The sequence below is a fragment of the Notechis scutatus genome, chromosome 1 (genome assembly GCF_049901735.1).
Source record: "Notechis scutatus isolate UNSWTSFEM ecotype Mainland chromosome 1, rNotScu1.2, whole genome shotgun sequence".
In the NCBI taxonomy this organism is placed as follows: Eukaryota; Metazoa; Chordata; class Lepidosauria; order Squamata; family Elapidae; genus Notechis; species Notechis scutatus.
The window spans coordinates 265,740,776-265,767,021 of record NC_142009.1 but is presented as its reverse complement, the minus strand read 5'-3'; the positions used below and the strand labels follow the sequence as shown (position 1 = coordinate 265,767,021).

The 26,246-nt window shown below is 39.4% G+C and overlaps 1 protein-coding gene across 2 annotated transcripts; it reads right to left on the bottom strand.

The window, feature by feature from the left end:
- Positions 1–3,697: 3,697 nt before the first annotated feature.
- LOC113410221 (1-aminocyclopropane-1-carboxylate synthase-like protein 1) lies at positions 3,698–25,770 on the bottom strand. Of its 2 annotated transcripts, none has more exons than XM_087951264.1 (16): positions 24,700–25,770; positions 21,282–21,895; positions 19,790–19,849; positions 18,907–18,977; positions 18,703–18,772; positions 13,842–13,908; positions 12,295–12,392; positions 11,759–11,836; positions 10,663–10,763; positions 9,752–9,841; positions 8,510–8,555; positions 8,240–8,381; positions 7,265–7,407; positions 6,336–6,489; positions 5,396–5,703; positions 3,698–5,157 (listed from the first exon to the last, which is right to left on the bottom strand). In XM_087951264.1, exons 1-15 carry the CDS (start codon positions 25,355–25,357, stop codon positions 5,405–5,407), a joined length of 2,691 nt encoding a protein of 896 aa, XP_087807390.1. In that variant the 5' UTR covers positions 25,358–25,770; the 3' UTR covers positions 3,698–5,157; positions 5,396–5,404. The 2 variants fall into 2 exon arrangements, with proteins under 2 accessions (XP_087807390.1, XP_087807391.1); XM_087951265.1 differs by having other exon boundaries at positions 3,839–5,157; positions 5,424–5,703; positions 24,700–25,769.
- Between the last annotated feature and the right edge of the window lie 476 nt (positions 25,771–26,246).

The window sequence follows — 26,246 nt, the reverse complement described above, 5'->3', positions numbered from 1 at the left end:
GGTTTGCTGTGTCTGTCAGTGTAGTATCCAGAGCATGGAGGCGCTACCAGGAGACAGGCCAGTACATCAGGAGACGTAGGAGGGCAACAACCCAGCATCAGGACCGCTACCTCCGCCTTTGTGCAAGGAGGGACAGGAGGAGCACTGCCAGAGCCCTGTAAAATGACCTCCAGTGGGCCACAAATGTGCATGTGGCTGCTCAAATGGTCAGAAACAGACTCCATGAGGGTGGTATGAGGGCCCGACGTCCACAGGTGGGGGGGGGGGGTGCTTACAGCCCAACATCGTGCAGGACATTTGGCATTTGCCAGAGAACACCAAGATTGGCAAATTCGCCACTGGCGCCCTGTGCTCTTCACAGATGAAAGCAGGTTCACACTGAGCACATATGACAGACGTGACAGGGTCTGGAGACGACGTGGAGAATGTTCTGCTGCCTGCAACATCCTCCAGCATGACCAGTTTGGCAGTGGGTCAGTAATGGTGTGGGGTGGCATTTCTTTAGGGGGCCACACAGCCCTCCATGTGCTCGCCAGAGGTAGCCTGACTGCCATTAGGTACCGAGATGAGATCCTCAGATCCCTTGTGAGACCATATGCTGGTGCGGTTGGCTCTGGGTTCCTCCTAATGCAAGACAATGCTAGACCTCATGTGGCTGGAGTGTGTCAGCAGTACCTGCAAGACGAAGGCATTGATGCTATGGACTGGCCCGCCTGTTCCCCAGACCTGAATCCAATTGAGTACATTTGGGACATCATGTCTCGCTCCATCCACCAACGCCATGTTGCACCACAGACTGTCCAGGAGTTGGGGGATGCTTTAGTCCAGGTGAGAGAGGAGATCCCTCAGGAGACCATCTGCCACCTCATCAGGAGCATGCCCAGGCATTGTAGGGAGGTCACACAGGCACGTGGAGGCCACACACACTACTGAGCCTCATTTTGACTTGTTTTAAGGACATTACATCAAAGTTGGATCAGCCTGTAGTGTTTTTTTCCACTTTAATTTTGAGTGTAACTCCAAATCCAGACCTCCATGGGTTGCTAAATTTGATTTCCATTGATAATTTTTGTGTGATTTTGTTGTCAGCACATTCAACTATGTAATGAACAAAGTATTTAATAAGAATATTTCATTCATTCAGATCTAGGATGTCTTATTTTTGTGTTCCCTTTATTTTTTTGAGCAGTGTATTTTCAAACCATTCCTTTGAAGGATCCATTGAATTTATGGTCATTTCCACACCATCTTCATCTTGAGTCTGAGATGAATTGCTTATTGTTTATTGAGGGAAGGTCTTCACAATAGAGACTCCATTTTGATTCCAGCCTGGCACAAAGACATGGTGAAGCAAGATCGTTTAAAGCCTGCTTTGAGATCAACTCTCCCTTCCATCCCCAAGATTCTGTGTCTCCATGGCTATTCAGCTTCTTTAGCTGATGAAGGAACAGAAGATTAACAAACAGTCATTTTTGGGGGGGAAGTGGTGGATGGGGGTCAGGGAATATCAACTTATGAATGCCTTCCCTGAGACTGATATTACCTCTACCCATAGACCTTTTTTTTCTCATCTCATTGCTGCTTTCCCCTTTATTGCGTTGTCCTGATCCTCTGTGATTGCTGGAGAGCATGGCCACTACTTCCAACGTCAATCCTTGGATGGATCTACTTGACTTGGGTCTAACTTGCTTCTCTTAATTGGAGCCAGTAACTGTATTTCTTGGTAGAAAACCAATATCCAAGCTTGGTGGGGAGTGAAGCAGGAGCAAAAGGAGATTCCTTTATTCCTTGAAACCCCCCCCTCCCCCAATAGCAGCAGCAGCAACCATGTAAGGCAGGGATGGCAAACTCAAGGCCCATGAGCCGGATCCAGCCCGTGGGGTGCTTAAATCTGGCCCACGGGGCCGGCTTGGAAATAGCAAAGGACGGGCCTGTGGTGCCTCTGGCAGCCAAAAGGGGCCACAGGGGGACACGTGCAGTCCCCCACACCCTGTTTTTGGCCTGGATGGCTTCCTGCTGCATCATGCCCCATTTTGGTCAGCAAAGTGCTGCAGGCCGCCTCGGCCAAAAATGGGTGCAGGGGGCCGTGTGCAATGTTAATTTTATATAATATGCAAGTATTTTACTTGTAAGGGCCACCAAGTCACAGTTAGCAACCATTCTATACCTTTGACCCAGCATCATCAAATACCAATGAGAGTGAAATACTCAATGTTTTTGTTTTCTAAAAATTACAATTTAAATGGTCGGATTCGATTCCCTGCCAATACTTCTCTAGAAAACCTTGTGAATACTTTCATGGACTTGGCATTGTTTTGATGCAATATATTCTAAGTAGGAAACAATGAAGAAATGTTTGTTAGCACAGCTAGTCACAGTATCCATCTTGAACTCATCACACATATTCTGCATCTTGTTCAGAAGAAGAAAATAAAGGTCATGAGGAGGTCGTGGCTAGCTGTCATGCGTGCATTCAGAACCTGCACATTCAGAATCTGCTGAGGAACAGCAGGGAATATACAGAACAGCTAAAAATAGCAATTGCTTCCTACAGCATGGGATTGTTACGCTTTGTTTTGCTCATGTCCTTTACTATGAATAAATGTTCCCTGCAGCTTAGGACCCAAAAAGGTTTTGAAAAACAAAACCTACTGAAAAAAAATCTGGACCTTATAAACTAGGGAGATATTATATCTTTATTGTTTTGTCAAAAACAGCCTGTACCCATAATGAACTTTTTTGGTTATGGCCGTAATAAATAACTCTCTGTTCAAATGTGCAACCCAACATGATAAAGTTCAATCAATCTGCCTGCAAAGCATGTTTTACTACTATGGAAAAATTCAGGGGATTGCTAACTAGCAGGTGATTAATCTATATACTATGCTTGAGGTCAGGGATGGAGAAGCAGTGAACAGAGCAATTATATAAGGAAAGAGCAGTGGAGGAGAAAAAAATAGACAAGAGAGTTTGGGAAGTGGAAGGGTATGAATCGAGAACTTTGGAGATGTCAAGAGAGAGCAGATAATACTGGAAAAGACAGTTATAATAATGATGAATTAAAAAATGGGCTGGTAATGATGGTCAGAACATTCTGGAGGATTCAGAGTACCCAGCAATAAAAAGCAAATTCCTTGGAAGTTGCATTGTGGTGAAAGAAAAACATGAAGAGTGTTCATGCTGGGGAGAACTTTGGGACTGAATTACATGATTGTTGAGAAGAGATCATTGCTTGGAGATCATTGCTGGGATTGATGGATGTTATGGAAGAAGAGGTAATAAGAGTGCATCTGAAAAGAAAGGATTCTATCTGGCTGGAAAGAGCTTAAGTGAAGGGAGTAGAGGAACAGTATCGGAAGAAGAAAAAAAAATCTGGTTCATTCATCTCCCTGAAAAGTGTGAAATTCTGTTCTTAGATGTTCTGCTGTCACAGAAGCAGGATATACAAAAGGCTGAGTGGAATAGGTTACCAAATCCCTTAGAAAGCTGTGGGAAAATGGGTTGAGAAGGATTTGTTGGCTGGGGAAGGAAGAATGGAAACAAACCAGCCCTGATCCAGTTTGGACTAGATCTAGCTAAATTCATAGTCCCAGATAAGTGATTCTCAGAAAGTCATCTGAACATGACCTTCATATCAAACCTGCAGTTTACAAAAGCTTTCAGAATGTGAACTCAATTACACGTTGAAAAACAGATAGCAATTTCTTTTTTTTAATTATTTTTAGGAAAGAAATTTTAAAAATGTATGAAACAATCCAGATAAGGCACACTGACCCATCATCATTGTCATCTACTATCAAAGTGCTAAGCCAAACAAATGAATCTTAGATTATTTTCTTTTTCTCTTCCTCCTGTTGGATAAAAATCATCTTAATTTATTCTAAAAACAATTTAAGAAACAACCAGCATTCTTCAGTTAAGTATTAATTTGCAAATTCTTATTTAAGGTCCACTTCTTTTCATGTGTTGGTACATTTTCCACTTTTCTACAACGCAGCTATCTAAATTAGGATTTTTACCTATTCACATGACAATCCTACCATAGAACTTTTAAACTATCAATTTATAGCAAAATTTATTATAGAACAGCATTTCTCTCTAAGTGTGAACTGATGTTGTTTAGTTTCAGGACTGATGAGAGACTAATGGATTTTTTTTTTATTTCAGATATGAAGCCAAGCTATAAAAAGAAACAGACTTAGAACATAGTAATCTCAAGGTGGAATGCTTTAAACTATTAGAAAATTTAAGGTTTTGCGTTGACTCGGAAGGTTTCCAGATTAATGTAGATGTAACAATATCAGCCTGCTAATAATCCTGAATGCATTCAGAACCTCATGTCCCATTTCTCTTTTGTGTGTGAATGCTTTAATTTACCATTATTTACAATTTTGGAAGGGGCACCCAAGCTCGGAAGGCCACAGCTTCTGCATACTTGCTTTAAATTAGATGTGGTATTTGTAGCCCATGTGTATGTGCTAAGATCCATTTCCGCAACTTCTGAGTCTTGCAATACTTTGCCACCATTCAGCAGAAAGTTAATGATTTTTGCTGATGTGATACTTATTTTGCTTTTTGTTTTTATAACCAACCAACTCCATAAAATAATTTGTTAAACATACATACGTATTTTTAACTAAAAAAGTGCTTTTTGCCCTGGCCCTTCTGGTGATATTTCTACATCGCTTTCATGCCTTCTTGATCTCAGCGGCCTTTTTTCCCCCAAGAAGACAAAGTATGCACACTCCCCACTGAAAAACATGCTTAACTACACTTTAAATCCTAGTTAAAAGACAGTATTTCATACAATTCATTGTAGTTAATTAATGTCAGCCATAACAATTCATGTCTGACAGGCGAAGAACTACAGGGAGGGGATGACTATAGGGTCTCCTCCTGATCCCTTCAACAGAGTGAAGAGACAGGAAATGTGACATCTCCTCTGGCCTTGAGAATCCTCAACTTCATTAATAAATCTTCTCACAATGGTACAAATGAGATCCATACATGACTTTCTTTACCTGTGTAAAAATACATTTAAGTCTGCCTCTATTTTTTTAAAGTACTTTGCAAAATGTGTGATTTAGATCCAAGTTAGCTGTGTTCTGGGTTTCAGTTAAAGACATGACAATTCTTTGAAAGTAATCTTCTCTTCAGCTGAAAAAAAAAAACTTCAGAAAAATATGAAACTATTAAAGAGACAAGTCTACTCTTTAAAAACAAAAAGATAATACAGAGGTTAGAGACTGCAGAAATGCCAACCCCTTGCTATTTGAGCCCTACCCATCATAATAATGAGAAGGCTAAAAAAGAAATAAATGGTTTCCTAGTAGATAGAAACAAATATAAGTAATTTAAAAGACAAAATTGATGGATAGCCTCTGGAAGAACACACCAACGCTCCCTATTTTTTCTCCACTAACTTGCTGAAAACTTCATAGACTTCTGGTTTCTCTTGTGCAAACTGCTCCACTGTATTTTTCTGCAACCAATCAGATGAGCGCATTTGTTGCTGAAGGAGACCTATTAGATCACCAAGAGTGGAATTCCCGGAGGAAGTTGGTTCCTGGTGGTGAGACACACAGATCACTTCATCTGTGCTGTCTACTGTGCCTTCTGATTCAGACAGACACAATGGATCTTTGTCTCCATTCAGGATTTCACGTTCTTGTTCTTCTATTACTTCACAGATTCTCTGCATCCCTGGAAAAATGGGTGGTGGGTGGTGGGAAGTAAGGGAAATAGATAGGATGAAATAAAAGTTGGATGCAGATATTTGAGAATACTTTAATAAGAATAAAAACATAGCCACCATCAGATTTTTTCCTTCGAGCTAAATCGATAACCCAGACAATGAACTTACACTGGATTCCCTGAAAATCTATACCAGCCACCAACTATCTCTTTTCTAGTATATACTTACAAATTAACCATTCCAGGACCTTCCTGTTCACTTAAGTGTTTCAAAATGTGTTCAAACCAGCTAAACAAAATAGGACTTATTATTTCCCAAAGAAGTGTCCATAACTTGAGGGTCACTTACTCCTACTTCTCTGGATGTCCATCTGTCTTCCATTATTTTAAAAAATAAAGACAATAAAACCAGAATGCAAAGAAGAGCTAAGATGGTAAAAACTAAGGGGGAAAGAATGGTATACCATTCTTTGGCCAACCAAGTTGAATACTGTCCATCAGTTGTGTGCACATCTAATTCTATCTAGCATTTGATTGTTAATTCCATTTGCCCAGGACTGCAACATCCTATCTTATGTGGTAGAAGTTGGATCACCTATTGGGCTAATTTTGGATACAATATAGATGAGGACAGCACTAACCAAGCCTCAGTCGATTGATGTTGTCAGCAAAGATGATGCGGAACCAGCCAGGCTCATTGCACTCAAAAAAGATACCAGGAGAGAGTAAAACCTTTTTGTCCAGGAAGCGTCTCCACAATAGCATCTCCTCTTCTAATGTTCTTTTTTTTAAATACTGGAATCAGTTAAGAAGAGAGTAAATGAGTAAAAGAGCCAATATTTTAATCCTATAAGAAGTAATTGCATCATTCTCTTTCAAACTGCAGAAAATTTAACCCACGCAGGATGGGTAGATGACCTGCATCATCAGATGTGGCATAATTGTAACTCCTAGCAGCCCCAGCCAATAATGAGAGATGATGAGGTCTGTAGTTCAGCAGTCTTTGGAGACCACAGATTCCCTATCTCTGCCCTAGAGAATAAGGGCAGACTGAGAACCAAACAAAAAAGGAAAACCTCTTATCCAAACAGCAACAAAAAAAGAGAAGCATTTTTCTCTTTTTGCAAATATGCAAATATGTATGTAATGCATGTACACATAAAACACACTCACATTGATGAGTATATTTCAGCCATCCCAAACTTGGGGCTCTCCAAATGTGTCAGATACTTAAATCCCACATTTTTAAATATGTGTATTTCAGCTACTACTAGTTTTTCCCATTTTTAATTTTTTTTTAAGATATTGACTTGATTTCTGTCAGTCCTTTCTTGAGACCAGAAAGAAAATTTCTGGTCTATACAATTTACTCATTCTGTTTCCCATAAAGACCAATCAAACTAGATTATAAAGACATTTTTCTCCTTTTTTTGTCAAGATAAACTAAGTGGAATCTAAAATTCTAGATATAACCAATAGATAAGACCAGTTACCTTCACACCCTATTTGTAAAAAGAACCATTTATTTTTCCACTGGCAAATAGATACAGGGCATCTAAAGGCCACTGACCTTTCGGAAGTCAATCCATACAAAAAAACCCGCACTGCGGTTGAGGAAGGGAACACCAAGGGTCTTGAGTTCATCTGTCACAAAGGTGTGTGCAGCTTTCAGTCTCTCATGGTTGGTGCGTAAGTATACTTGGTTGATCCAGTCTAGCCAAGAGTAGAAAGATACTTAGCAAAGACACAAAAATGTATTACTGCTTAATTTCTAAAAGCCTGATAGATCAATGGATGGATGGACTCCATCGAGAATACTGCCCTTTATGTAAAATAAGGCAATATTCATATTCCACCTGTTGCATTTGATCTGTGATAATTCATTTGTAGACATCATTTGTCACCTAAATTAGGCCATAGCGAAAACAATGGTCAAGAATTTCCAAGGCTATATACTTTATGTGCTTGAGTGTGAACAAACATGGGTTTAAGTGAAGGGGGACAACATGAGCATGATCCATTTATTATTTATTTATTTATTTATTTATTTATTTATTTATTTATTTATTTATTTATTTATTTATTTATTTATTTATTTATTTATTTATTTATTTTCCTTTATTTTGTCAAAAGTTTACAATACAATAGAAATAAGAATAAACATAAATTTAAATATAAGAAATAGGAACTAATAATTGGGGACAATAGGACAGGGATGGTAGGCACGATTATGCGCTTATGCCCACCCCTTACAGACCTCTTAGGAATGGGGTGAAGTCAATAGAAGTTAATTTGAGGGTAAAGGAGTGGGGCTTTGAGCAGGTGACAACCAAATCAGGTAGTGAGTCCTGATGCAATGTGAATTTTTTTAAAAACCCCAAATTTATCAAATTGGCAAGCACCTTCAATATACTTCCTGAAATTCTAGGATACAACTCAAAATTATATGACAGATATATAGTTATAAATTAAAAAATAGGAACATGTGTAGGAAAAGTCTCTCCTCAAAAGGAGCAATGAATATAGATGATCCCAGGTTACTCACCTCTGTCTCGGAGTAGCTGGGCAATTTGGTATTGGATAGGCCCACAGATACCATGAAAGTAATTAAAACAAGACACAGCTTTGATAACATCTTGGTTTAGTGTGTACAAGACACCAAATCGGATTCCAGACATAGCAAAATCCTGTAAATGAAGAGAAGAATTAGCAATCCAGCTTCCATCATATAAGGATTGTAAATATTTTGATTCAACCAACATTCATAGTCCAGGAATTTAAGGGCGTATCACCTAAAAAATAGAATAAAACTTACCTTACTAATCCCCCACAACACATGGGTCCTTTGTGGATCAGGCAATCTGTATGTAAGAAGAATACTTATATGAATATTTTCAATTAATAATTGAGACTTCTTGATCAACCTTTTCCATTCTGGTGCTTTCTAAATACATTTGACTACTACTCCCAAAATTTCCAGAGATAAAGTCACCTTATTTGGAGTCATGGGAGTTATAGTAAAGCACACCTCAAGGCATTAAATTAGGAAAGGTCCATTAAATTAGGACCATCAACCCAGAATTCCAAAACAACAAAGAACATAATTAATAACTATCAATATTGTTAATAGAAATGTTGTCCCATAGGGCCAAATGAATCACCTGTTAATTTTGTGAATACGGAAAAAGTAGAGAAATTGAACTTTTCAAGGTCAACAATATCTCCCCCTCCCCTCTTTTACTGGAAGTGAAAGCAGAAGCTTCGAAGAGAAAGTTTCTGTCAGGGCTATGTCAATATACAAATGATTACATTTTTCCATTACTTGATCCATTCATCAAGAGCAGTTTCATAAGTTCCATCTACTGAAGCTAGCAGTCCAACCCCCTTCCCCCAAAAAGGGCCCAAGATCTCCTTTCTTCCTTCCTTCCTTCCTTCCTTCCTTCCTTCCTTCCTTCCTTCCTTCCTTCCTTCCTTCCTTCCTTCCTTCCTTCCCTTCCTTCCTTCCTTCCTTCCTTCCTTCCTTAAAGGTGTGTTTTCCCAAGTGTGTTTCAGGAAATAAAAGGGAGCTCAACTTCTTTACCTCCATACAATTTTCTTAACCACATTACAGAATTTGTTTGCCATTGCCTTCTTCCCAGACAATTGGGTGTCCCTCATCAAAATATTAATCAGAGTTGACCATGCTTAGCTTCTGAGATGAGCCAATTGTGGCTGCTACAAAAATGTGAGAACCATATAAAGTGGGAAGAGAAAGAGCTATTTTCTCAGTAGCGCTTTCTAAAATGAGGAAAAATTTAGATTACAAAGACACCTTCTGAAGCCACAAGATATGCCGATGCAGAAACACACAAAAAACTCCTGTTCTCATTTAAGGAATATAGAATATTTTACTTCAAAAAAACAATTTCCACTTCTGAGCTGGAAGGCCATCCCTATCATTCACAGATTGCATTATTTATTTATTTTATTAAATGCATAAGGCTTCTAACTCTATAATGATTTGCTAGCATTGGTGACCTTTGCTACTAGATGAGTGAAGCTGTAAAGCAGACTTTACCTGTCCATTTCCAGTACACTGTGAAATGTGGCAGAGTCATCAAAAACCGACAGCATATAGATCTCATCAACAATCACATGCAGCTCATGTCTACAACAGAGGAAAAGAGAGGACTTCAGCAGTTGGAAGGAAAATGACTTGCTCTCATGAAATAGGCAAGAAGTTTGCATTCTTTCATGGACAGTCACTATAATGATTGACTAGAAAAGAACATCCATGATTCTAAGAACGTTTGAGAATAAGAATGGAGTTCAAGCATCAGTCAATCAGGAACACACTCATTGCTAGAAATTAGGACACAATCTCAACAGATACTACAATCTTCCCATAAATGCTTTGATACACAAAGCAAGCCCACTGATTAGAGTCTGGCTTAACTCTCCCAATAAAAGCTTACAGGGAAGAAATGTAATGAAATTAATGAAATGGAAGGAAATTAGAATTCCCTGCCTCCATGACTATAGTTCCTTCACCCTTGTCGTTGTCTGACAACTGAGTATCTCTTTCTTCCTTGAATTCTTATTTGTTGCCCCCTTCTAGCACTTTTTTACTTCATTTTTAGCCCCCCTCTCTCTCTCTCTCTGTCTCTGTCTCTGTCTCTGTCTCTGTCTCTGTCTCTGTCTCTGACACACACTGTAGATAATGCTCTTCAGTGGCTCTACTCCTACTGAGGTGGATGTTTCAAGATGGTGCCAAATTTTTCACTTCATGGCAGGTGCACCATACTAATTAAACAGGCCTGTTTCCTTTTCCATACTGTTCAAAATCCACATAAAACCCTTGAGGTTATCTGTGAATGCAATGTTACAATCATTAATTCTATTCTTCCTGTTTATCAAACTCAACTAGGCTACAGACCATAATCAAATTTTGACCCATCAGATTCTCTAAAACATGTAAGAGTGTTGCACCTTTTTGCAAATTCCAAGTAGTCCTGCATCTCTGACAGCGAATAGATATCCCCTAAGGGATTTTGTGGATTCAAGAGAATTAAACCCCTTACTTTGATACCCTATAAAAGAAACAAGAGCATTTAAAAGTGCACGTATATGTGTATATGGGAACTAAACACATTGATATATCAAATACAGCCTGTCAGGAAACCTACTTATTCTGCAGGGGGGTGATTGTAAAAACTGACTTTTTTATTATTAAGTAGCTGAAACATGCAGCTTGATTTCACTCTTTAAATCAGTACATTTTACAATGTGGTAATTTTCTTTTTATGCATGATCCTCGTGGATTTAAATCCTCCCTCTGAATTAATCTCAAATAAAAGTAGCTGCACCCTTCCTTAGGAGGGCTTTGGAAAAATAGTGCAAGAAAATGTGCTGTAAGATCAGGTCAGGTCTACTCTTCTAGAAGCTACATTTTTCCAATGTCCCTGGTGCCTGCCCCATCCCAGTTAATAAAATTGACTGGGTATGATGAATTCTCATGAGTATTTTAGAGCTGCAGACTGTCTCTATTTCATTCTAGCCTATTAAATTTTTTTAATAATTATTAAAACAGAATATTAAAATATGTTTCATTGATAAACACACTAACACAAAATGCAGAAAGGATAATAAAATAGTGCAGGTAATTTAAAATTCTCTAAGCAAATGATCCATACTGGAAAAAAAAAGTCTTTCTAGTGAACTACTTTCATTTTCTAATGGAAAAACAATTATGTTAGAAACACAAATGGTGGGAATCTTTGCTAAAGCGAATTTCTTTGTCATATTTCATTTGGAAGTTAGGTTAGCAAGAGGGCTAAGTAGGTAGCTCTCTGATCTTCATTTCATTCCAAGTCAAACAGGGTTGGGGGAAATTACTGGTTGAAGGTAATAACTTAAAAAAAAAGGTTTATTCATTCTAAAGGGTTGAAACACAGAATAAGTAAAGTTGCTCCAGTTGAGCTCATATTGCACTTCACAGCCAAGGTTTAGAAAAATAGTTAAGACTGGAAAGACTATCTTGGCCACTGGAATAATCTAGCAAGAATTGAATGAGCGTAAAATTCACTTCTGATTGGGCATCCTGCAAGGCTTTCCGTAGCTTATCCACTGTAAGCTGGAATGGACGAGTGCAGCTGCCAGTGACCTGAAATATACCAAACAAGAGCTTGAATAGTGGCTTTCGGATCCATTGCATGCAACACTAACAAGGAATATTATTAACCAAGGTGGCATCATTCAGACATTCACAGAACTTGGAATCTGCATTGTATTTCAAGATAGATATTTCAGCAAATCATGAAAAATCTTGGAATGCTAATCTAAGCACAAGCATTCTTCTTATCCAGGTCACCAAATGTTTGTATCTCCAAGTCCCTATGATCTATTTTAAATTCCAAAGTTACTCTCCTGTCTACTTTAATATCACACAACATTACCATTAACATTCTGCTAATCCAACCCTACAGAGAACATTTGGTCGATGTGAGGGCCAACCCAACTGGTTACAAGCTTACTGTCCCTATGATCAAGTGATCTAACCAGAAAGCCAAATGGAATGCCAAGAGATTCCAGAAGAGGGTAGTCGTTCATATGCTTCCTTACCTGGCTATCTAAATAGGCATAAACCAAGTTGACCTTGCCATAAAGGTACACATCTTTGATGATTCCTCCATAGAATGGAGTAGCAATCAGAAACGCTTCTGTAATAAAAAGAATAAAACAATAAACTACTGCTGCTACTGACATTTCTTATATTACTGAGGATCAGTTCTATTATTTATAACATCTGATATATATATGCCTATGGAGATTCTCAGTCATCCAGGTCATAGTTGACTTCTTCATAGTTTCGCTTCTTGGATGAGAAGCGAAACGTCTTCAAAGAAAAACCAGAAAATCCAGTTGCCTCTTGAAAAAGCACTTTTGCGACTTCGATCTATATGTTGATTTCAGGGTTAACTTTGATTTTGTAGTCAAAGTTCTGGTGGTTTTAATGTCATTTCCACACTTCAAAGACAGAATATACATCCCTCAATGGAATGGAAAAGGATTTTTTTAAATTAAAAAAACTACTCATGAATTCAGTAAAATTAACAATAGTTTTTTAAGAGCTAAGACAGGGCAAGCAATTTTATTTTCAGCTGGAAAAGTACAAGTTAGGTGGATTTATTGGAAAAGTGTTGGAGATGATGGGAAGATGGTGGCTGCCTATAGAATGCTATGCTAAGGCAATTCAAGCAGCCACATATGAGAAAAAGGACTAACAGAACAGTCTCAAACTTTTTGATTCCAGTGAAAAAGGTAACACGGATCATTCATCACTTGCCATGTCAGCAGAGAGAAAAATAGGTCTATCCCAAGAATCTCTTCCTGAGAAGGAAGTGAGCACTCAATGCAGAGTCCGTGAAAATATACTGTACACCTTTCTTCTTTGGGATTTAACCCCTAACTCCGTTACAAAAAATCCTCTTGTGATTTCCTAGCTCATCACTTCTAGAGAACATTTAAAGCAGAATAGAATTCAAATGGAAAGAAAAACTGAATTGATAAAGACAAAAAGAATTAAATTTTCTGAAGCCCTATATTCAGATTTAAGATGGGAATATCTCTATAAAGATGGGGATTCTGTGGGAGGTTTTTTGCTGTTGTTTCCTACTGTATTCTTGGATGAGTACACATACTAAGTCAAATGTATGAATGTTGTCTCATAAGAAGCAAAGCAGAATTTACTAAGTAAAAGAAAAGAAATGAGTCCCATTATATAATATATAGAGGTATACCTACACCAATATTCTTTTTCCACAGAGTTCATCTTCTTTTGGCTCATAAATCATTGGCGGTATACAAGTACGGTAAATAAGTATCTGTGTAGTTTGTGGTATCATCACATACAGTAACAGTGTTTATGGAATAAACTGTCATAATCAAGCAGGTAAAAAAAATGTTTGATGTACCAACCACAGAAACTAATTAATCAAAAGTCTTCTCCAGATGCAGCCTGATGAATGTGAGTGATTTAGTACAGGTGTTCTGAATTATGTTAGACACAATATCTAGAAACACCTAAGCAATTTCTTTTCTTTTCTGCAAAAAATCCTGCTTTTCTGCCATCTAACAACTTGTAATTTAAATTGCTCCAGCTCACTTACCTCCTGGATCACACAGAACCATGGCCAAAGAGGAAAACAAAGATCCACAGCCATTCTGTAGAATTATCTAGAGAAAAGATATTCAGGCAAATATTATTTCTGGACAGACTATTCTTCCAATGAGATTTCTAGCACCAGGGATTATCCATTCTCTTCCTTCTCTACCATAACTCCTCTTACCCCAAAGCTGCTTTTTTCAAAAGGCAACTGGACTCTGTTTTTCCTTGAAGATGTTTCGCTTCTCATCCAAGAAGCTTAGTGACATCAGAACTGAAAAAGCTTCTTGGATGAGAAGCGAAACATCTTCAAGGAAAAACAAAGTCCAGTTGCCTTTTGAAAAAAGCACCTTTGAGACAACCATGATCTGGATGACTGAGACTCTCCATAGACTCTCTTATCCTGATTTATTTAATATGGTTGAGGAGCCTCAAATAAGGAGTGACAACTTCACTCTTCTGTGGCAGTGTTGCCAGCCCTCCTAGGGTTCCCTTAACCACTGGGGAGCAGGTATTCCACTGGATGCTGAGAATTGCACAGTGCCATCTTGATGTTAGGTTGGTAAATGGAGAGCAATATAAATATGCTAAATAAACAAATAAATAAACTTGAAGGATAGCCTTTCTTTCCCATAAAGCTTTCTACTATGAATTTGTGATTCACTTCAGAGTACACCCATGGATAGACAAAGGTCATTCTGTGGCCACCCAGTGTGCCTGGACTCAATGTTTAGTCCAAAGAACATTTGGAGTTAATACAGTATTGATTACTGCCTTGGGAATGGTCTAGGTCAGTGGTTGCCAACCGATGGGCCGTGGCTCACTGGTGGGCCTTGAGAAAATTTTGGTGGGCCGCAGAGAAATCTCACCCCCAGAGCACCCCCAAAGCAATTAATCCAGGCTGCGCAGAAACACAAGGCTGTGCCGCCCACATGGCCCGTGGGAACCCTCCCTGCCCACTATCTCCTTACCTGGCAAACTTGCCTGCTAAATTGCTATTTTTCCTTTTTCCGACCATCAGCTGTTCTGCTGTGCCAGGAGATTTAGATTAGCTAGGAAGTAAGAAATGGTTGGATTTCTTCCTTTCTAGCTAATCTTTAGATCTTCGGCTCTGCTTTTAAGCACAGCCGAACCTCCCTTAGGACTGAAGATTCTATTATTCAGTGCAGACTCACAGCAAGCAAATTTTATGTGATAGACTAAGGTAGCTGATAGCAGATAAATAGATCACTGAATGATTCTGTGAGCAACTCAATCTGCCTGCCTGCTTTGCCTGATTTTGGGTAAAAGTTGTTTTTTTTTTAAATAAAAAATTCAATATTTACATACATGGTGTGTTGTGAGTTAATTTTGTGAGTTTGCTTGCAAGCAAATTTTATGTGACAGACTCAGCTAGCCGATGGCAGATAGATAGATCACTGAATGATTCTATGAGCAACTCAATCTGCCTGCCTGCTTTGCCTGATTTTGAGTAAAAGTTGCTCTTTTTTTTTATAAAAAAAACCTTCAATATTTATATACATAGTGTGTTGTGATTTAATTTTATGAGTTTGCTTGCAAGCAAATTTTATGTGACAGAGCTAGCCGATGGCAGATGGATAGATTTCTGAATGAATCTGTGATTCTGTGAGCAACTCAATCTGCCTGCCTGCTTTGCCTGATTTTGAGTAAAAGTTGTTCTTTTTTTTAATAAAAAAATCAATATTTATATAAATATTTATAGTATTTACATACAAGCCATGCCCAGCCAGTCACATGACCACCAAGCCACACCCACAAATTAGGCCATGCCCACAGAACCAGTTAGTGGTCCCTGGGATTTAAAATTATGAGTTTGGTGGTCCCTGAGGTCCAAAAGGTTGCTGACCCCGGTCTAGGTAAGCAAAACTATGCAGTCTCCTAAAACTGTTGGAGCCAATCTTCTTTCTTTATTCCATATCCTCCTCTTCAAAACAAGTAAGTTGCTCTGTTTTTTCATGCCAGGCTTAGTGCGGTAAGTTCAGAATTGATTTTGTAGAGAGCAGCTAATTCTCATTCATTTGTTCAATTTCAGACCATATATTACACAATTTCCAAAGCATAATTCAGACTATTCAGCAGTTTGCCTAGTTGCTGCTTCATGGTCTATTGCTGTCACAACCTTTATGGAGTCCAATGGACTTTTAAATTTGACAAGCAAAAAACAGTAAATATTTCTCACAAATATTTTCCCTCTTTGTGATGACCCAGAGTGTATCAAAGATATAACAAAAACCAAAACATAAAGGTCCTTTAATGCCTTCGACTTGGCTTCACTGTTTAATTGTTCACAATTGAAGATTCAACTATTTTCAAAATAACATTCCAAACAAAAGAAACACAGTTCAAATTCAAAGAGCAGACAACAAAGCAAAAACCAAAAATAAACTGCACTGAATAAAGTTCAATGACATACCAGGATAAATTACAAACTTCAGGAAGATAACAAGGTACAGTCCATTGGAAGAACGCCAACCAACATAAACCTCATCTAGGAATAAAACACTAATTTGTCTTCAGTGTTTGTTAGCACGCAGATCCAAACTCTTATGCAGATCTCACACCTGCAACCCATGAAGAGGATCATGGCCCTCTTCTCCCAAGTAGACCACGTTTTTCCCTGATCCTCTCCTCCCTGTGTGCCCTAGGATGGATAGGGATGGGCCTTGGTCCTCCTCTGACTGCTCAGCCGGCCTCTGCCCTTCCCCAGCCTCCTCTCCCTCAGAGTCAGTCTCCACCAAGGGCATGACACTCTTCCACTTTGTGGTTTGATATTTAACATACAAAATTATGTGCTGTGTTACTATTCAGGCAGTTTGCAAACTTGTGTTTTTTGTTGTTGGAAGGCAACTCTTTATTTGAAGATAGTGGCAAATTCTAATAATATGGAAAGTAGAAAGGCTCACTTCCACATAAGAAGGAAGTGGGGTTATAGAAGAATGTTTCCAATCTCCATTTCATGATTTGGTCTTCTTAAAAAGTAGCTTTGGAATTGAAGCCATGTGTGTTAAAACAAAATTCTTTCTGTTTAAGTACAAGTATGCAAAAATATATATTCAAGATTAATCCAAGATGTTTAATGGTTTTAAATATCTGGGTATTGTACTAAGGTAGAAAGAGGTTCCAGCTGAAAATATACCATGAGTAGCATAGAGATGCATGGTAGCTCTTTCTCTTTTTCTCTTTCTTTCTTTTTCTCTCTTTCTCTTAAAAGGAAGAAAGCAAAAGAAAGAGGGAGGGATGGGAAAAAGAAAGGGAGGGAAGGGAGAAAGAAAGAAAGAAAGAAAGAAAGAAAGAAAGAGAGAGAGAAAGAAAGAAAGAAAGAAAGAAAGAAAGAAAGAAAGAAAGAAAGAAAGAAAGAAAGAAAGAAAGAAAGAAAGAAAGAGGGAGGGAAGGGGAAGGGAAGGGAAGGGAAGGGAAAGTGAATGAGATATGGATGGATGGATGAACGGATGGATAGAGGGAGGGAGGGAGAGAAAAAGAACCACAAACTCTGGCACTAAACGCAGCTTCAGAGGATGCTTTGAAACAGCACAGCAATCCAGGGCCAGAAGGGACCTCAGAGATCATCTAGTCCAACGTCCTGCTCCAAGAGCTCTCTGAGAGTTGTTGAGGTCACTTGAGGGTTTATCTGAATCCTTAGAGCCACCTCTGAATCAGAGTACAAATGGGTGTGGAACCTTCTTGGGACTGCTGAAAGGACTCTGTTGTAAACAGGAGATAGGTGGTGTTGTATTCTTCCCCCTCTGTTGAAACAGGGATGTTCAATTTTAACATAGATGGGTTCTTTGACCCCTCTTTCAACCCAGTGGTCCTATCTGTCCAGAATGTGAAATTCGCTGTCTTCAAAAAAGTGACCTTTGTCTTTCAGATGCTGAATCCTGTCCTGATGGGCTTGTTCTCCTGTGTTGTGCCATGTGTTTGTGAAGTGGTTATTTTGTTTCCCCAATTACAACTATGCACACATCTCGCAGCATTGCACTGAACATACCACATTACTCAGTTTGTGTCCGGCTATTTTATCCTTGGGTAGATGAGCTTCTGCCTTAATGAATTATTGGGTTTAAAGTGTGCGTGTATGTTGAATTGGTTGGCAGAAACTAACTCAAGAATACATTAAGCTTGTCCACCCCAAGGGGGAAAAACATTTCTTTTCTTTTTGCATTGCTACAATAGATACATGTGCTGAGAAATTGAAGGACAAGGATGAGAAATTAGAAAACCTGTGACACAAAAGTACAATCTCTATTGCCTTCATCATTCTGCAACTTCTCAGTTGCTTCTTTTCCCAGTAACATCCACTTGCTTTCTACACACTCCTAACATAGTCCTCGACTTATAACCGTGGTTGAGGCCAGTATTATGGTCATAAATTGTGTTGGTTGTTAAGTGGGTCATCACATCACCAACCCAATTTTACAAGATCTTTTTGCAGCAAATCTTATGCAAATGCAGCAATCATAAAGTAAAGCCACATTTATTAAGCAAACACTACAGTTGTTAAGCAAACCCCCTTGTTCACAATGGACTATTTTTACTGTAAATCGCAGCCATGTGACCGCAGGACATTGCAAATGGCCATAAATGCAGGCCAGCTGCCAAATGTCCAAAATACAATCCCATGACTATGGGGGTAGATGTCAGAATTCAAATCTGGTTTATAAATACTTTTTGGTGGCTCCATCAAAACTTTGAACAGTTGCTAAATGACATTCATTTATTCATTAGTCGGAACCCTGACAGACTGGTTGTTAAGCAAGGAGTACCTGAAGACTTTCTGACACATAATGGTAGTTACTTGCAGGGAGAAAAAAAAAACAGACAAACCAAAAATTAGGTTGACTTACATTTTCTGCTTTGAGAGGTACAGAGGCTTTGCTGTAATAGGTCAAAAATCGAGCCACTTCTTCTCGCACACTGAAGAAGATACAAAAGCAATTTAAGAGTTTTTCCAAGCAATAGATTCATTCCTCTCTAGGCTGTATCATGGAAAACACACATTCATACTTTCTGACAAAAGAGGGTAAAGATTCATGACCAAGGCTACTTACAACATATGGCCATTCCAATCAGGGTACTGCAGCAAGGAAGGATCGGTGAGTTTTGTGGCACTTTGGGTCAGCTATCAGCAATGAGAAGGAGAGGCCAAAATTATTAAGCACATTGCCAGGAAATGGTCTGGAAATTAGCAAGTAAAAGCTATGAAGGTTGATAATTTCCTTCTTCGCTTGGAAGTTATCTTGCCAATGAACCACACACACTGAGGTTGGGTATGCACATTGTGATTCCTTTCTTTTTGGTTTAGTTGAATGAACTCAATCAAGAGTTGTTTGTTTAAGAAACTGCAAGTGTACAACCCATGACTTTGAATAGTATGAAATAGGACGATGTTTTTATTGAGTGATTTAGAGCACTATTATTTTGTAATTTTCACAAAATATGTATAAAATGCACACATATACTGTGCTTAAAGTACATTGCCACCAATTTAAAAGAAAGCAGTGGCTTTTCTTCCTATCACAATATACCAGGTTTTGTCTACTGCTTCCCTCTTCCCCTTACTCCACAAAAAACCTGGGTTGAGGAATAAGGGACTAAAAAAACTTATTCATTTAGCATGAAACCATTTGTCTGAGGTTCCTGGATGATAAAAACTAGATTGGTATTGTAATTTATGTGTTAATGACGCAACAAATCTCCCTAAGTAGATTTCTCAAAGGTCCACAATCCATAATGAGGGAGGAAGCATATGGTTATTCAGGAAGAGAGCAAAGTCAAAAAGTACTAATACAAACGGGTAATACAATAGAAAATAGAAATATAAGTCTTACGTGACTCGTCTGGGAAATTGTTTTCTTTGCGAAGTCATCATAAACAGCCATCACCTGGTAATCACTATTACTTAAGAATGATGGGTATTTAAAATATTCTTACCTTTTTAGACATTAGATCAAAGCAGAGTTTGTTCTCACTGACAGAAAAATTGATGATGCCCTGGGAATACAGATAAATGTTTCATTAAAAACAAGAAATAGTTGCTATCCTATTAGCTACCTCAAAAATTATGTTCTATAAAACTTTAGCATTTCTAGAGCCAATAAATATTCTGTCAACAGAGTTCTAGGCTGCAGTTTAGCATTCTACACAAACACAGAGACAGATACATACCAATTCCTTCATTCATTACTCATGGGAGAAAAGCTTAGCTACGCCTATTTTACCCAGGTAACTTTAACATGAATAAAATGTACTTTATATATTTAATTGCTACTATTTGCTAAGGAAAGATATATTGGTTTATGCTAATTTTTTGCACAAAAGTCCAGTAAGCTAATTTAAATGAGCAACAGTATTTTTTTTTAAAAAAAACTAAAACTAATGGCTAAGAGAGGGTTTGCATCTCAACCAAATCACTTCACCAGTTCAGCTATATTACACAGTGCATACTGATTGCTATGGGAGAATGAACTAAAAGATTAGCATTCTTGTAATGGACTTCTCAGCTAAGAAAAATCTAATTAGTTTGATTTTTTTATAAAAAACTTCATATTTTGAATGAAGTTTGAAATGAAGGTAGTTATTTGAGGTTTATATAATATAAAATGATTACGCTGGTTAGAGCTAGCATAGCTGATTTTATTGATGAAGGGTAGTATTAATGCTGCTCCAATTTGGATGCCCTTTTTTAACGTTTACCATGAGAGCAAAGTGTTTTGTTTTTACAGTAAGCAGCTCTGAAAGTCACATACTAAGTCATGTACTAAGCATGTAAAATAAAAGTTAATTTGCAGAAAACTCTACTAAGTGTTGCTTTGGAGAAAAAGCTAAGAGCTACTGTTAAAATCTCTATAGAATCTACACTGACCCTAGTTTTTAAATTTGGCAGCAGGATAAAACTCACTATAATCAGTGTTAAGAACGTAATACCAGCAATGAAGGGTAAAATGGAACAAAGAATTCTAAACCATCATAAAAATAGGTATTTCTGGCAAATTATTTTGTTTACAGACAGGGCATGTATGGTCCTGCAAGCGCTACTATGCTACAATTCTCAACATCACAGAAAGTCTGACCATATTGACAGATACAGGGAGCTATAAGTGAGAAATCTTGGGTGCCCCAATTTTCAACTAACTTAAGCTAACAGGTCACAACCTAGCCTGGGTCTGGATGGGAAACTACCTGAGGTGAAATAGAACATAACTGCTCTTTTTTGATTTAAAACATTTAGCCATCTATGTAAATCATCTGCACAACAAATTTAGAAGCTCATGTCAAGTAAATTATGTATCAGGGTCATTCTGTCTCTTAAAAATAGGACCAAATCTCTATACCATTCCAGATAAATGGTTGCCCAATCTCTTCTTAAAAACCTGCAGCGATGGAGCTTATTTAGAGACAAGTAACCACAAGACTTTTTACTCACACTGGGGTTTTTGTCCTCATCATACTTGTCAGCAAAGTAGAGCTCGTACACCTTGTTTGAGAACGCCGAAGCAGCAGCCATATTGGCTCGGACAGAGAGGTAAGGGCTGCTTTGAAAATCAGCAGGGTGGCAGGGAAGCAACCCCTTAGTTACGGTATTCATTCTGGTTTGCCCTAACTGGAGGTCCTTGGCTTCTTCTGACAGCTGTTCTCCTATTTCTGTGGAACTGGAGAATGCTTGGTGAAGGTCTACATTCGGAGCTACTCCCGTTACGCAAGAGCCCTGATTGTCCTGCTTTAAGACGTTCAGCATTTCGGCAAAGACTTTGAACATACGGAAGTCATGGTCCCGTTCCAATTCAAAGCGTCGCTGCTCCTGTTGGATTCGGCGCTCTTCCACTTCCAAGTCTCGCTGGAGGCGGCGTTCCTCCATCTGCAGAAAGCGTGTCTCCATTTCCCGCTGGGCAGATAAAGTCTTCAACAGCAGGGCATCCACAGGGTCTTTTAACCGCTGGCCTTTCCTTTTCTTCCTCAAGCGGTGCCAAGTAGAAAAACCAGGCCATGCCCCTAAACTTTGGATCCGGGATGTAGAAGTTGCATTAGGTTCCCTGAAACCTAAGAGCAAACAGGTTGAAGATAATTAACCCTAACAATTTTTTCTGTGTATAAAGGTCAAAGCTGCCTGGATGATTATCTGTGGTTCTCCTTGAATTATCTGACTCTTGACAAACTGAGTAAATGAGTTGCTTCACTAAAGAATATTGAGCAATGGACATTTTTCTTTATATAGCAGATAATGTATGTTACCCAGACACAAGAATGCAGCTGAATCCCCAGTATACTTTATTGTAAAGTATATCATATTTTACAGTAGCTGGCTTTATTGAATACACTAAACTATAGATGGGGGGGGGGGATCTGATTTTGGCTTAGGGTATAATGCAAATCTAGCCACCATCCAGCATTTCTCCTCAGACCAAGGCTATTGTACAGTTCCACATTAATTCAATAAACAAAACGGCTACATGTAAAAGTTGAGAGATATCCTAGTCTTATCAAACCTCCAGTCATAATTATAAGTGGTTCCAAGTAAAGGATTAGAGTCCAGTAACAGTTTATTCATAAGGCTTTATTAAAAATAAATCTAAGTTAATTCGTCCACTTCAGCTAAATAACTTCCATCACCACGTGGAGTTCATCCTATAGATTACTTCATGAAAGTTTCTCTTCCAGCTTACATTTTCTGCTGAAACGAAGGACAGAGCCCAATGTATAGTTACGTCTGAATGTGTTACTCTGGATATACTGCACAGAAGCACACTGTCCATCATTCCCTCTATACATCTGACTGAATATAAAAAATAGCATATTGTATGAGGAAGAGGGGCTCTAGCTCCTTTGAACATTTTATAGTATACAGTTCAATTTATGAGTTCTTACTGACAGCAATGAGTCTGCATTTTGTTTTTGATGTCTTAAGTTATATATACAATCCTGTGATATATCAATCTAGTTCAGGTTATAAACATTTTAATAAAGCTAGTTTGTTTACTGCTAAACAAGCTAATATGTTTGGCTGAATCTGTGTTTCCACATATATTTCAACAGAATATAAGTGCCAGTATGAAAAAAAAATACTTGAAGGACTGAGATTTGTTTGCTTTCTCCATTAAAATCTTTGGTATCATAAGCTATTATATAGAAACATAGAGAGAATCCTGGGATATACTAAGCCCTGGGTAAAAGTATTTTAAGACCTCAGAAGGATAAAGGTGATTTCCTAAGACACTGTCAAATGGACAATTCTATCTGAAATATCTATGTCATTTCTACAAGATTCTAAGACCCAATGACTTCTGACAGGTTAAAACTGATGAAAAAGATAATATTTGCCAAGTAACCATCTTCTTTTATGAATCCCAGTATTTTGCTCTCAACCAAAAATAGCTCATTTCCTAAATTATTCCATCACCAATCAATCATCTTATGCTGAGATTTTGCTAAAAGAAAATTCCCAAGAATGTTGTTTCCTCTTGGCCTAAAAATAAAAGAACTACACCAATCCATAGTCAAAGTATCTTTTGCTTTGACAAAGCCTGCTCTGTTCAGGTGTTTTTGTGGATCTGGGAAAAATGAATGGAGAGAACAGTAGCAGAAAGTCACTTTGCAACTGCTTATGAAGACTTGAAGGTGTTTTACTAAGTACTGTATATTTGCTTGGTGGAGTTTAAATCTCCAGGGTATTTTTGACTTGTAATCAGAACTATTTGGTCTTTACAAGATCCAAAGCCATTTACTTCTGCCCTGGATTCATTTAAACCTGTTTTAAATATTGTCTTGTCATGGTTTAAAAGTCAAACATCATCACTACAACATCATCACATTTCAACATCAAACAGGACACAGTACAAAGGTCAGTTTCCAAGCATGCTTCAGTTATGTTTTATTTAAAATATTTTGGATAGACTTAAAATATTTCTAGTAATAAAGTTACTCATCCACAAAACTCATTACCAGAGACTATTTTCAAGGTTGCATTTGCTATTTCATCATTTCACTCCCCTTAATAGGCTAATTTGGGAAAGATTTAGACAGCACTGTAGTGGGGAGCACTCAGCCTGTACTCCATCTCCATCCACTGGAGTCTACCTCTTGCGTGTCGCAGGTGCCATTTTAATAAGGGAAAAATAGTGATTCTTCTTGTTTCACCCAGACTGGATAACTGTATGGGAGGAATCAGGTTCTACAGTAAAGCAGATTGGCAGCAGAAGGAGTTCACAACTTGCTACTCTCTGTCTAGCAGAATAATGAAAATTCCCCTAGGGCCCCCGGATTCTCCGAGCATAGATGGTGGTGAATAATCAACTCTATAACCAACTCTCTGCATGACACTGCTCAGTTAGCAGACCAACTTCACTTCTTGCACTGTGATCCCATTTCTCTTTTCCCCAGTGTTCAGTTGAAAGAGAGAAAAGGGGGCGAAAAACGTTCCCTAAAAATGGTAGAACTTTTAAGGAAGAAGAATTGGGGAGGAAAGAAAGATTAGTGGCCGGGGCAGTAGTTTTCCTCTCTTTTTTTTAGTCTTTATTGCAGGACTCTGGAAAAGAGGATTACAATGGGTGCTGTTCCCCTGCTTCCCAACACCCATTTAACAGGATGTCCAGTTAGGTCCTGCAAAAAGATCCAGCCATTTTCCTCAGGGCAAAAGCACTCCAGGTTGCAAGAAGATAGGAAACCTGGAGAAACCTTTCATAATGACAAGCATCTCTGTGGGCAATGAAACCCATCCAAGAGCTGTAGAGTTCCCGCCACCCTGCGTGCTTCTAAAGAACCCGGGATTGCGGCCTCTGCTAAGCCATTTTTTTCAGGAGCAGGACAGAGGCTCTGCAGGATGCCCTGAATCGACCTGGCATTCCTACCTGAGAGGGAGACAGTGGTCTCAATGGGGATCTCCACCCTGGAGATGGGTGAGTCAGGCTGGGACCTCTCCAGGAAAGCCCTGTCTATCTCGTGCTCCTCGGCAGAGCCCCCAGGCTGGTAAGTAGTGAGAGAAGGCAGAGGCTCAGGCATCAAGCACTGGTCCTCTGAATCCACCTCCTCGCATTTGATCTCCATCTGCTCCGGGGGCTGGGAGGGTGGGAAGGTCAGCGCCGAAGATGGGCCCAAGTGCGGATGGTAGCTCTCCACCACCCCACCCGGGAGCCCTTGCTGCGCCAACACGTAGCTGCCGTTGCCGTTGCCGTTGGCGCTGTAGACGAGCGGAGGACGGCTGGCCAAGACGCGGTCCATCACCTCGTAGAACTTCCACGTCCTGCCCCCGCGCGGAGCCTTGTTGTTGTCCTTGATGCGACGGTACTCGAGCTTCATTTTCTTGATCTTCTCCCGGCACTGATCGCCGGTGCGGTGGATGCCCTTCTCGCGCAGCACTTCGGCGATCCGGTTGAAGACATGCTGGTTCCGCAGGCAGCTCTCCAGCTCCGCCTGCACCGACTCGTCAGCCCAGAGGTGCAGAAGCTCCACTACCTCGGGATCTGACCAGTTAGTGCCCCGCTCGTACTTCTTGCCTCGAAAATCCATGCTTCCCCGGCTCCCCGAGCTCTCCACCGCGCCCAACCTCCCTGTTTTAAGGATCAAAAATCAGAGCCCCAAAGACGCACGAGCGGAGACACGAAAAGCCATGTAGCGGCTATTGCTTGACCCTCGCAAGGAAGCCTTCCCGGGACTGAAACGGGCTTGGCTTGATTCAATGAATTGGCCCTGGGAAACCTAAGGCTTCCCTTCATTGGGAAGAGAAAGGATGAGAAAGATAGGCTTTTTTTCCCCCTTTACCCCTTTCTGCAGCTCCAGAAGCCGCAGAACGGATCGGACAAGTTAACACGGCTCGGCACGGCACGGCACGGCACGGCTACCAGCTCTTTTTTTTTTTTTTTTAACAAAGCGAGTTCCCGGGTAAAGCAAGCTGGGGGCGCAAGTGCGCATGTTCACATCCGGTGTGATGGCACATGCGTGCTTCCTTTATTCCGGGATAACTTTAGTCCGTGCCAATCACACGATCCTCAACCCGGCCGGGCTGGGCTAAACGAGGCAGAAGCGCAAGAATGCATTTGGGGGCGGGGTTTCTGAAGGCCACGCCTCCGCAAGACCGTTCCCCCTTGGAAGAGCTCGTGCAAGAGGCGAGATAATGGTTTCCGCGTAAGTAGAGTGCGGGAGGTCCGTTGAAGTACGTGCTTTCGGTCTCTAACAGTGTAGTACAATTGTTAGGTGAAATTGGTCTTTTTTTTCTTACAGCGACTGAACACTTTTTTATTTTAATGTTGGGAAAGCTCCCTTTGTAGTCTTCAAGAGCGTAAGAAGAAGATTGCATCACTGGGTGTCGAGCTACGTTTAAGTTTGTGTTTACTTGTACCTGCCTGGATGTGATTTAGGCAAAAGACAGGCCGAATGTAAAGACACTGAGTGCATTATT

What these genes read in the sequence shown, in the direction of transcription:
- LOC113410221 (XM_087951264.1), bottom strand. Translation starts at nt 25,357, where the DNA reads ATGGATTTTCGAGGCAAGAAGTACGAGCGGGGCACTAACTGGTCAGAT. An exon ending in TGCAGGATGCCCAATCAGAA is followed by an intron (nt 10,764 to 11,758) that starts GTGAATTTTACG and finishes TTTCTTTTATAG; the next exon opens with GGTATCAAAGTAAGGGGTTT. An exon ending in TACTTGGAATTTGCAAAAAG is followed by an intron (nt 9,842 to 10,662) that starts GTGCAACACTCT and finishes CCTCTGTTGTAG; the next exon opens with ACATGAGCTGCATGTGATTG.